Raw genomic sequence first — 12,711 nt, 5'->3', positions numbered from 1 at the left:
ATATCTTTAGAAGGGGTAAACAGTGATAGCATTTACTGAATTGGAATTACTATTAAAATTCAAAAATTGAACATACTCATTTAACCACAAGCCAGTCAGTCTTATTTTTAAATCAGGACTGCCCAACAAAATATGCTGTCAGTCATTCATGATCTGAATTCTGGTGTATGTATGAGATCTATTAAAGCATGGTACACATAAAAAAACGAGACATTTGTTTTGGAATAAATAAGGCAGTGGCCAATTATTACTCATTAGTAGCTTTTTTGAGATAAGCTATCAAGTCTGCCCTTTCTTCCTTCTTCTTAATGCCGACAAAGATCATTTTTGTTCCAGGGATGCACTTGTTGGGATTCTCCAAATACTCCATCAGTGTATCCTCTCCCCAGGTGATGCCTTTGTTCTTATTGGCGGCTGTGTAAGAGTATCCAGGGGCCTGACCTGTCTTCCGCCCGAAGAGACCATGGAGACTTGGCCCAGTCTTGTGTTTGCCTCCCTTTTCAATGGTGTGGCACTGGGACACTTCACAGTAAAAATCTTCTTGCCTTTCTCAACATTACCCATATTTAATTCTCTTTTTAGTTGCTGGTGTAACGAAGATTCCCCCTTCGAAGCAGGACGTCCCCACGCTCTAACTAACTTTCTTAGTAAGGCCATTTTTACTTTCTGCAGAAAGGGTGCTCGTCGCAGATGGAACAATGGCGAGAGCACATCCAAACAAAGGAAGGAAGCAATTTTTATTCCTTAAGCAGTTTGTCCCTGCTACTTTGTCCTGTCTCCATTGGCCAGAGCCAGACAGCACAATCTGAACTAAAACCTAATTGGCTAACAGTTTAAAACTTTTTTAAATAGGTAAAAGTAATGGAAAGACAAAGGAAAAGAGGAAGTTGCTTATGCCAAATAGGGAAGCGGCATAGGCTGCGACCTGGAAGGTACCTGTGAGCATGTCTGTCACAAATATATTGGTTAAGGTACAAGGACATAGAATGTACTATGTGCCTGTGAGCATGTTTAACAGCTACATAGGAAAGGGCCTAACAAAGAGTTATTAGCATAAAGTGAGGAGGCTTGAAGGAAATTAGTCTTTAAAAGAAATTATTATTTTTAACATTTATGATTTATTTTTTAACAAGAAGGGAAACTTTGAAGAGGGAACTTTTTACTTTCTACATTACTGATCCAAACTTTTATATTCCTAGGAAGTCAAATGTGTCCTTGGGATTTAGTCTTTACAGCAGGCTTTCAAAATCCAGTCCAGTCCTAAAATGATGAAAATACTCACCTATGATTTATTTAAGAACTTTTCAAAGTGTTTGATATTTATATTTAAACATGTGAAATTCTGGAATTTGTTTTGATGCAGATAATGAGGTAGGAAACTGACATTAATGATTTTTTCTGAATGTATAATCAATCGTCTTAAAACTACTTATGCAGGCTGGGCGCAGTGGCTCACGCCTGTAATCTCAGCTCTTTGGGAGGCAGAGACGGAAGGATCATCTGAAGTCAGGAGTTTGAGACCAGCCTGGCCAACATGGTGAAACCCCGTATCTACTATAAATACAAAAATTAGCCGGGCATGGTGGTGGGTGTCTGTAATCCAGCTACTCGGAAGGCTGAGGCAGGAGAATTGCTTGAACCCAGGAGAGGGAGGTTGCAGTGAGCAGACATTGCACTACTGCATTCCAGCCTCGGCGACAGAGCAAGACCCTGTCTCAGAAAAACAAAAACAAAAACAAAACAAAACAAAGAAACCCACTTATAGAATAATCAATTCACTTTGTCTTCACTGAATTGAAATGCCACCTCCATCATATACATCATTCCTATATTTTGAGGTCTGTATCTTTAGCTCTCTGCTCTGCAGAACTATTTAATACTGTGTTTATATTTGCTTTGTAATATTTTAAAGGGTAGGGGTAGTTCTCTATGGGCTTCTTACATTCCTAAAAAAACTCTTCATGGCATTCTAATTGGAATTGCATTGTGTTCATAGAATAATTGGGCAGAGGAATGTCTTCTCATCCAGAAATCCTTCTTCCATTATGTCCTTCAAGACACAGCCAGGATTCTTCATTTAGGTTTTGCATATGCCTTAGTAAGCATATTGATAGTTTTAATTTTTTTCAGAGATGGGTTCTTGCTCTGTTGCCCAGGCTGGAGTGTAGTGGCACCATCATAGCTCACTGCAACTACAAACTCCTAGGCTCAAGCGATCCTCTTGCCTCAGTCTCCTAAGTAGGTGGGACTAGAGCTGTAAGCCACCACACCGAGTCTATACATATGTATTTCTTTGTTACTAATTGAATGGTGCTTTTTAACAACATTGATTTTTCTAACCGATTATGACTGAACTATAGCCTGTCATTGTTGGCTATAATAGACTATAAGAAGGCTGTTTTATTTTTCTTTTCTCTTTTAGAGATGGGATTTCCCTGTATTGCCCAGGCTGGTCTCAAACTCCTGGGCTCAAATGGCCCTCCTCCATTATCCTCCCAAGTAGCTAGGATTACAGGCACAAGCCACAGAGCTCAGAGTCGAAGTCTGTTTAAAAAACTAATGTAGTATTGGCTGGGTATGGTGGCTCACGCCTGTAATCCCAGCATTTTGGGAGGCCGAGGTGGGGAGGATCACCTGAGGTCAGGAGTTCAAGACCAGCCTGGCCAACATGGCAAAACCCCACCTCTACTGAAAATATAAAAATTAGCCAGGTGTGGTGGCAGGTACCTGTAATTCCAGCTACTCGGGAGGCTGAGGCAGGAGAATCACTTGAACTCAGGAGGCGGAGGTTGCAGTGAGCCGAGATCGTGCCACTGTACTCCAGCCTGGGCAACAGAGCAAGATTCCATCTCAAAAAAAGGAAAAAAAAAAAAAAAAGGAAGAAAGAAAAGAAAAAAAGAAATGCCAGGATTGTAGGCACCCACCAGAAGCTAGGAGAGGGAGGGAAGGATTCTTCTGGAGGCTTCATAAAAAGCATGCCCTGAAGGCACCTTGATTTTGGACTTCTTGAGTGCTGTGGCGTGATCTTAGCTCACTGCAACCTGATCTCAGCTCACAGCAACCTCTGCCTCCTGGGTTCAAGTGATTCTCCTACCTCAGCCTCCCAAGTAGCTGGGACTACAGGCGTGCACAACTGCCTGGCTAATTTTTGTATTTTTATTAGAGACGGGGTTTCACCATGTTGGTCAGGCTGGTCTTGAACTCCTGATTTTAAGTCATCCGCCCACCTTGGCCTCCCAAAGTGCTGGGATCATAGGCGTGAGCCACCATGCCTGGCCTGAGAGAATACATTTCTATTGTTTTAAACCACCTAGAGTGTGGTACTTTGTTACAGCAGCCCTAGGAAGCTAGCATAAGATAAAATGTCAATTACAATGATGCTGACACAAAAAAATCAAGACATGTTTGACTACAATGTGGTTCTACCCTAGTCAGGAAATATGGGAGTTTTAATAAGAGAGGTTGAAACTGTGACCATCTTCGCTGACACTGCCACTGGTACTAGAATTACCATAATATTTTTACAAGTCACACTGTCTCGGGTCTTAGCTTGGTTAATCTACTCACACCACAGTCAGAGTGACTTTCTAGAGTTTTATTACATCAACTACCTGCTAAAAACCTTCCATAGTTCCCTATTGCCCCCACGATAATATCCAAACTTCTCCAGTGGTTTTTCTCCCCATCACTTCTCGCCACTCCTGGCCTCACACTGCTGTCAGTTTCTGCCGAGAATGTCCTTCTTCCCTTTGGTTGTTGTGATTACTTGGCCAACTTCTATTCGAGCCTCAGGTCCCTATGTGGATGCCTTTTCCTACTGATTGCTCTCCCCAGCAACCCTGTAATCTGCGTTAATTTCCCTGGCTCAGGACTGACACACATCTTATCTCACCTGCCGGGTTACTATCTATATCACCCTCTGGCCTTGCTACTCAAAGTTGTCCACAGAGCAGAAGCAGCAACACAGCCAGAGTTCATGAAAGATGCAGAATCTCAGGTCCAAGCAGAGCTCCAGAATCAGATGTACATTTTAAGAAGACACTCAAGTGATTCTTATGCACATGAAGTTTCTGAGTTACTGGTCTCTCGACCAAAGATTGCATAAGGGGCAGGGGCATTGCCTTCCCTTGGCCTAGTTCAGTGTCTGTCTTTTTGTTTTTTTATTTGTTTGTTTTTTGAGACAGAGTTTCACTCTTGTTGCCCAGGCTGGAGTGCAATGTCACGATCTCGGCTCACTGCAACCTCCACCTCCAGGGTTCAAACAGTTCTCCAGCCTCAGCCTCCCCAGTAGCTGGGATTACAGGCATGTGCCACCACACCCGGCTAATTTTGTATTTTTAGTCGAGATGGGTTTTCACTATATTGGTCAGGCTGGTCTCGAACTCCTGACCTCAGGTGATCCACCCACCTTGGCCTCCTAAAGTGCTGGGATTACAAGCGTGAGCCACACTGTTCCTGGCCTCAGTGTCTGTCTTAAAGAGAGATTTTTTTTTTTTTTTTTTTTTGAGACAGAGTGTCACTCTGTTGCCCAGGCTGGAGTGCATTGGTGCCATCTCGGCTCACTGCAACCTCTGCCTGGGTTCAAGCGATTCTCCTGTCTCAGCCCAGCCTCCCGAGTAGCTGGGATTACAGGATTATAGGCGTGCACCACCACGCCTGGCTAATTTTTGTATTTTTAGTAGAGACAGGGTTTTGCCACATTGGCCAGGCTGGCGGACTCCCGACCTCAAGTGATCTGCCTGCCTTGGCTTTCCAAAGTGCTGGGATTACAGGCATGAGAGATACAATCCATCAAATACTCCGGCTAATTTCCTGTTAACAAACATGTTATACAGGAAAACAACAACAGCAAGTTTCCCTTTTATTAGAACAAACACAATCAGATCTACAGCCTGTATATTTTATCCCAGGCTGACTCTAAATATGCCTCATTTATATCTCATATCTTCTTGTTTAACGGTCAAATCCTATTTTCTGCATGAAATATATGAATGACTATTCTATTACTAATCATGCTTGTCTTGTTTGTCATTGTGGTTCATATATAGATACATATACTTTTTTTTAACACTGACATTGAAATGATCAGATGTGCACTGTCATTTTTGAACTTGTTTCATGAGAAAAGATTATCTAATGGTTTTTTAAAATGTCATTTTCACCAGTCCTACTTAAAAAAAAAAATAGGGAATTCTAACGCTTCATGATACATTTTTATTAATTATTTTGTTTGGTCAAATATCTCTATGTTTATATTTGTTGCAAGCCCAACATTAAATGATACCTCCCTTTTCCAGAGGATATACAGTTAAGAGAGGCTATTCACTCTGCGTCTTCTAGCTTCTTCTTCTTCTTTTTTTTTTTTTTTGAGACAGGGTTCTCACTTTGTCGCTCAGGCTAGAGTGGAGTGGCCCGATCACAGCTCACTGCAACCTCCTTCTCCTGGGCTCAAGCAATCCTCCCACCTCAGCATCCCGAGTAGCTGACACTACAGCTTGTACTTATATTATCTGCAGAGACGGGGTTTCGCCATGTTCCCTAGGTTGGTCATGAACTCCTGGACTCAAGCGATCCCCCTGCCTCCACCTCCCACAGTGCTGAGATTACAAGCATGAGCCACCATGCCCAGCCAATTCTCTTTAGAGAATGTTAGCTCTGCCAAAGAGTTGTTTATGGACCATCTCAAATCCCAAATCTTTAAAAGTCCTCTATAAACCAGCTGAATCTGACCCATTTCCAAAGTTCACCTCCCCCGACTTCTTTCTGCTCTTTTCCTCTTTGCAAACTGAATTTGCAATTCCCTAAAAAACAGAGTTGCCTAAGGTTTGTATCCAATGTGGGTCACGTGACCAATTCTTTTCTAATGAAAATGCTAGAGGATGAGATTAACATACCTTTTGTAGGTAAACAATGTTATGATTCACTTTTTTTTTTTTTTTGGTTGTTGTTGAGTATATTCACTGCATTTCAGGGTGTGTGATTTGAACAACAGAAATTTAATAATTTATGCAACCAAAAAGTTAACGGTGTTCCTTAAGTATGTCAAAATGAGCCTGGAGTGGTTTTGAACTACCACTTGGGGATAATAGATTTCAAGGCAGCATCTCCACTGTGCTTCCTGCGTCTTGTGATGATTCCTGAATTCTGTCCACTCTTACTCGTTTGTATATACCCCACTCAAAAACAGCCAACATCAGCCTCGAAACTATGTTGTTTAAACTCAAGAGCAGTTTTGTTCCATGCTTATATTGTTGACTATACCTTCAGCAGGACCAAGCCATAAATAAATATTTGCTGGTTTGTGTTGATTGAATGATTTAAGATAAATAAACAACCTCAAATGCCTACTGAGGCCAGATAATGTAAATGGGAAAAGCAAACAGCAGGGAGTGGGGTGAACAGGAGCACCCTAGGTTCCTCTAAAGGGTGTGGCTTCAACCACACTTCAAGCCTATTTTGCACTTTTGGAAAATGGATCCCGGGTTGTCAGAGCTTCTGGTTTTCCAAGAGATGCTGGAATCTGGGTTTTTCATGCAATCCCTCAATGTTTAAAATGTTGGTCATCAATTCTAATCTTTACAATACATTTTGAAAGCCAATACTGTAAACCAAACACTTCTAGGGAGTCCATGCAACGAATTTGCAATCTTTTCATTAAAGAGCACAGCTAATATGAAACCCCCCCTTTTTTTTTCTTTTTCTTTTTTGAGACAGAGTCTTATTCCGTTGCCCAGGCTGGAGTGCAGTGGTGCCATCTCGGTTTACCGCAACCTCCGCCTCCCAGGTTCAAGCGATTCTCGTGCCTCAGCCTCCCAAGCAGCTGGGACGACAGGCGTGCACCACCAAGGCTGGAAAATCTTTTGTATTTTAGTAGAGACGGGGTTTCACCATATTGGCAAGGCTGGTCTCGAACTCCTGGCCTCAAACGAACCCCCCCGCCTCAGCCTCCCAAAGAGCTGGAATTACAGGCTTGAGCCTGCGTTCGGCGAAAACACACATTTTCTAAGAAACTGATTGCTGGGAAGGCTACAGTGGATAAGGCTCTTGCTCTCTGTGGGCCTGCCTGGGTCGGGATCGGGGCAGTGCTCTCTGCCTAAGTGAACCTGGGCAATTTTCTGCAAACCTCAGTTTCCACACCTGTAAAGTAGCAACGGTTGTTCTGAGGACGGAATGAGAAAATGCATGCCAAAGCCGTTAGCATGAAGCGGCTCCCAGTAACCGTTAACTACTCCTAATTACTACTCTTCATAATAGAATTACTCATGGCCTCGCCAAATATTGTGCAAATAATTTCACGTTCCCAGGTAGCTCATTCCTCCCACAAAAGATTTGAACGTTTTCCGTATGATAACGATCCACTTGTTTTTGCTAAACATCCAGAATGGGCGATATCGACCTATCTGGAAGCTCACACACAAACCCCTTCCCAATTCAAACACGATGTTCTTTCTGGCTGGCACCAGGGCTTCTGTTTGCAGTGACTTCCTGGGACCCGGCGCCTTCTCACAGGGCCTCTGGTTCTCCTCTGCGGTGATTACGGTTCTTCCCATTTCCCTTCCCGGTTACTGCCCATACACTTCAAGTTCGAAAAGTTTCCTTTTCCAATCTCTTTCCCGGGCTTGTTTACCCAAGTCTCTAATTGCCAAGGCCTTTGGTCTCTCCCCACCCACAACTTTCCTCCTGGGAAAACTTTCCTCCTGGGAAAACCCTTCTCCTCCCGCCACTCCCAGCTCCCGCCACCACGGCCGCTGACGACGTCCAGCGTTTGCAGATGGTCAAAGCCGACTCCCTTCTCCTCCCACCCCGTTTTGTAAGGAAGTAATTTCGCGGCCGAGGGCTCTGCGCCCCCAGCCGCGGGTCGGCGCCGCCGCGGGTCGGGAGCGTGTCCGGGCAGGTCGCGCTCGGCGGGGGACTTCCCCGCCCGCCTGGGTCGCGCGTCCGCTCCCCGAGCGCCGTCTGTGGGGCGGGGACAGGGGCGTGCCCGGCGTCTAGTTTCCCTACGTCACCGGGGAAGCTCTCATTGGACAAAAGCGTGGTCTCTGGCGCTGGGACCTCACAGTTTCCCGGGCACTCACCGAGTGTACTTGGTAGCTCTGCGCGTCCGAGTAGTCGGTCCCGGCACCCCTGCCCGCGGGTCTGTTGGTGTTCAGCTCGCGTCCTGCAGACGTCCGACGCGCTCCAGTTGGAGACCGAGGTTCCCGGGCTCTGTAGCTGAGTGGGCGGCGGCACTGGCGGAGATGCCTGGGAAGAAGGCGCGCAAGAACGCGCAACCGAGCCCAGCGCGGGCTCAGGCAGGTACCGACCCGCTGGGGCCAGCGAAGACCCAGGCTGGGCGGGGTCGGGGCCAGGTGGAGGTCTCGGTCGGGGCGGGCTCAGCCCGTCGGGGCTCGGGCACAGACAGCGCGGGGGCTCAAGGTCGGGCCAGGTCTGTGCCCTGGCGCGAGCCTTAGGGGCGCCTCCAGAAAGTTCTTCGGGGGTTTTTCCCAGGACGGCGGGGACTGCAGGGACGGCGAGGGACCAAGCCGGATTTGGGATTGGGATGCAGCTGCATTTCACCAGAGGCAAAAACCTCCTCTCCTCCTCCCCACTTGCCCTCTCCTCCTCCCCACTTGCCCTTCCGCGGGGCCACGAGGAACAAGTGCAAGTGTAGGCGGCTGCTTCTGGGAGAAAGTCATTGTCGCGGCAGAAGGGGCTAAGAGAGGACTCCGGAGACCGCCTGGACTCCCAGCCCTTCCAGAGACGGCCCCACAAGGGCAACCAGTGTTCAGGAGCCTAGAAAATCTTGTAACATTTAAATAATCGATCTTGTGGGAGGTGGGGATAGAATAGGAGTTAGTCCGCTCCCTTTTTTCATTCATTCATTCTTTCTCACTCCCCGCCCCCATACTTACAACTCCATCATAATTTTTCAGGCCAGCGCCCTGGCCCCATCCTTTTTCTAAATTTAACCAGAGCCCGAAATCTGTGTGGGCCATACTGCTGTTGCATCAGACGATTATACGCCCCCCCCCCCTTAAGTTACTTTCATTTTATAGAGCTCCTGGGGCGTACTAAGGAAGTGGAAGTGGTGCTTTGCAAATGTGACCATGCCTAAGTTGGTAACAGGCCTAAGTTGGTAACAGTCTCATGCCTAAGTTGGTAACAGTGTCTGGCTCTTGTGTAGGGTGGAAAAAACTTTATCTACCTTTTGTGATGTCCTAGGATTCTGACCGTGTTTCTTCCTGAAGGATCTTACCTGTGCATAGCACTTTCTGGTCCGACTTAATTCCCGAGAATAAGAAGCAGCACAAAGTTCCTCTTAAACTTGATTTGATTGATACTAATACATTTATAGGTGTGTAACTGCAATTTTTAAAACATTAAGGAAGTGACCGGGAACTATTTTCTGCCTTGTTTTCTACAGTTTTGGTGAAAGGGATAACTTTTCCACTTAGAATTTAGGGCTTCCAGTGTCGGATGCTGAATGTTATTTGGTGTTTCTTTTTTATTTTTAGGACTGTATATTAATATATCTCAATATCTGTAGACAACGTGTCTATGTAAATACTTCCCAAAATGTTTGATCCTGTAGCCCATAAAGAAAAACGTCTTAGGAGATTTATTAGGTCTCTTGGTGTAGGAGTTAGGAAAGATTTCACTCACCTCTTGTAGAGAGAAATTGGTTGAAATATAGGTTGGAAATTTTGCTTTACTATATATTTACAGCTTTGATTTATTTTGAACCTAAATATAGTATTTTCAGGGTCGATTTATAAAATAGACCAGATTTTAATTTGTAATCATGATTTTTAATGTTTGTAGTCGTGAAGTGAACCCAGAAGACCTCAAGCTGCTCTTTGAAATATTCAAGAAAATTGAAATTATAGTCGGTATAGATATGATATTATAGTCAGTATAATGTTAACTGCACTTACTGAAAAAAGTGTCCTTGGAAATTATAAGCATTATTTTTCTTAATATTCAGTTTAGAATAACTCAGTTCCAAAAAGTAGTAAATATGTGAATTAAACATCACTTATTTTCTGCTCCTCTCATTCCCATAAAGGCAAAGGATTGGTACGGAATGGGGTTATAGGAAGAAGGGGGGTTACATTAAAATAGAAATGTTTTAATTATTTTAGAGAATGTGGACTTAATTTTAGAATAAGATTTTATGAGTCTTTTATGAGAAAATAAGAGTTTTTTAACGAGAAAAAGAATACATTTAGATTTGCCTATATAATGAGAGTATAACCTAAGCTGTAAATTATTGCCATTTGAAAATCAAATCCTACTTGAAAGCCACGCAGAACTTGACTTCTGTTTCCCAGCCAACCTTAAATGAAAGAGAAAAAGATGACATCATCTAAGGCTGGTAAAATGACTAATGCTACTCTTTGTACTATTTGACATATTTGAAAGTAAGGTAACACTTGCCTCATCCAGGATGCATTTTTAAAAAACTCAAAGTAAATGTCTTTATTCTTACTTCAACGATTGCTTTCGGTGAGTCACAATGTGTGTGTGTGTGTGTGTGTGTGTTTTCCATTTGGAAAACAGGTGCATATAAAGCCAAAGTTAAGAGAAATGCTTCGTGGGATACTCAGTTTGTCACTAGTGTGGGCGTATTAGGTCTTGCTGGTTACAGTTTGTAATGTCATCCATGTTAATGTCCATATTTTGCTTTCCTTCTCAGAGCTCGAAGTCGAGTGTGCTACTCAACTCAGGAGATTTGGAGACAAACTGAATTTCCGGCAGAAACTTCTGAATCTGATAGCCAAACTCTTCTGCTCAGGAACCTGACTGAATCAAAAACTTGCATAAGGGGACTCCAAAAGAGAATTTTTCTCAGGAGGTGCACATTTCATCAATTTGAAGCAAGATTGCATTGTAATTGGGAGGAATGTGAAGGCACATTCACGGGTGCCCTTGGAAACGGAAGATGGAATACATCAAAGTGAATTTCTGCTCGAGATTTCCAAGATTATCATTCTTTGGGATGAGAGAACATTGTAAAACCACTTTGTTTGTTTTAAAGCAAGAATGGAAGACTCTTGAAAATAAAGAAGTAATTATTGACACATTTCTTTTTTACTTAGAGGATTGTTCTAGTGTTTTTGCTGAAGGTTACTGCTGGCCTAGTGTAAAGGGAGATGACCGATGATTAGACTGGGCGTCTGGGAAGAAACAGTTCAGTGCTTTGTTGTTGCTGTTTTTGGTGTTTTGCTTTTCAATGCCAACTCAGCACCATGGATATGATTCGGTTTATACATATTACCTTGTTATAAGGAAAAAATTCATTCTGAGAACACTGAAATGTTAGAGTCAATGTTAATTTCTTAGGTCACTACATAACATAAAATCATTTGTTTCTTTTGACTCAAATTGTATGGCTTCTGTTCAGATGATCTTTCATTCAATGTGTTCCTGTTGGGCATCAGTGGAAACCATGGAAAACTGGAAAATAACTTTGAAAAAATTGGATAGAAGTATAGGAGGGTTACTTGGGGCCAGTAAATCGGTAGACTGAACATTCAATATAATAAAAGAACACAGGGATTTTGTATAACCAGGGATAATTAAAAGAAAAAAGAAGTTGATTTTTAATTGATGTTTTTAAAACTTAGTAAAACAAATATTGAGAAGTAACTTGATAAGAAATGAATGTTTCTAAAGAAGTTTCTAAAGATTTGGAAAATGCTCCTTGTCACATTAGTTAGTGTACACCCTACAAAAAGTGACCTTTTAATATAAATTAAGAATATTTTTATAATTGGAATATACTTTTCTTAAAAAAAAAGGAACAGATAGTTCTCATCTAGAATGAAAGTTCCACATATGCATCAGTAAATATATGTATCTACACATACTTACCTACTTAGATGGATATCTGTATAGATAATTTGTATTAGAGTATTATATAGATTCTTAGAAGGGTCTCAAGTAAGTTTCATTTTTTATCTGGGCTATATATAGTCCTTACATGCATAAAAGAAAGAATGCCATGATTTTATTTCAGCAGAAATAGTTTTATTTATTTTGCCTATTTATAGTTAAAATATTTTTCTTTAGTTGGAAAATGTGTATTAAAGTTACGTTTTTGAGTTACGAGAGTCTTATAACTACTTGAATTTTTAGTTAAAATATCTTAATGTAGGTTATAGTCACTTTAGATGGAAGATTACCTCACATATGTTTTCTTCAGTGTTACTTAAGATTGTTTATTTAGTGGCAGAGTTTTTTTCTTTTCAGCCTGGAGGCGATATCTTACCATCTGGTATTTATGGTTCAATTTGTATTTAAATATATGTACACATAGAAAAGTTGATACTGTGGCAGTAAACTATTAAAAGTTTTCACTGTTCTTTTCTGTGTGTTAATTTTGTCTTCATCTTGTAAGCTGCTAACTAGTAAGTGTTCATTATCAAGCCAAAGTATTTTAACTGATTTCCATCAGCAGACATCCTCTGACCTTTTGACCACACTGTCACCTCCCAGTAGTTGGAGTAGAAAATATAGGAGAATTTGCATGATTTCTGCTGTCAAGGGACTTACACTTTAATTGGGAGGGAAAATAGTGAAAAATAGGAAATGAATGTCCTACATAGGTCCTTTTTTTTTCTCTCTCTCTCTCTTCTGAGACAGAGTCTTGCTCTGTCCCCCAGGCTGGAGTGCAGTGGCACGATTTTGGCTCACTGCAACCTATGCCTCCCGGGTCCGAGTGATTCTTGT

At 42.5% G+C, this 12,711-nt stretch overlaps 1 protein-coding gene and 1 pseudogene across 2 annotated transcripts; one reads left to right on the top strand and one right to left on the bottom strand.

The window, feature by feature from the left end:
• Positions 1-247: 247 nt before the first annotated feature.
• Positions 248-564, bottom strand: LOC111546822 (annotated as a pseudogene).
• Positions 565-8,014: 7,450 nt separating this feature from the next.
• On the top strand, positions 8,015-12,344 carry PMAIP1 (phorbol-12-myristate-13-acetate-induced protein 1). Of its 2 annotated transcripts, XR_002732949.1 has the most exons (3): positions 8,034-8,295; positions 8,488-9,334; positions 10,676-10,811. XR_002732949.1 is itself a non-coding variant. In XM_023218324.1 (2 exons), exons 1-2 carry the CDS (start codon positions 8,238-8,240, stop codon positions 10,780-10,782), a joined length of 165 nt encoding a protein of 54 aa, XP_023074092.1. In that variant the 5' UTR covers positions 8,015-8,237; the 3' UTR covers positions 10,783-12,344. The 2 variants fall into 2 exon arrangements, 1 of the variants encoding a protein (XP_023074092.1); XM_023218324.1 differs by lacking the exon at positions 8,488-9,334 and having other exon boundaries at positions 8,015-8,295; positions 10,676-12,344.
• The last annotated feature ends 367 nt before the right edge of the window (positions 12,345-12,711 follow it).

Source organism: Piliocolobus tephrosceles, chromosome 18 (assembly GCF_002776525.5).
Source record: "Piliocolobus tephrosceles isolate RC106 chromosome 18, ASM277652v3, whole genome shotgun sequence".
Lineage (NCBI taxonomy): Eukaryota > Metazoa > Chordata > Mammalia > Primates > Cercopithecidae > Piliocolobus > Piliocolobus tephrosceles.
This window is presented reverse-complemented; position numbering and strand designations above follow the sequence as displayed.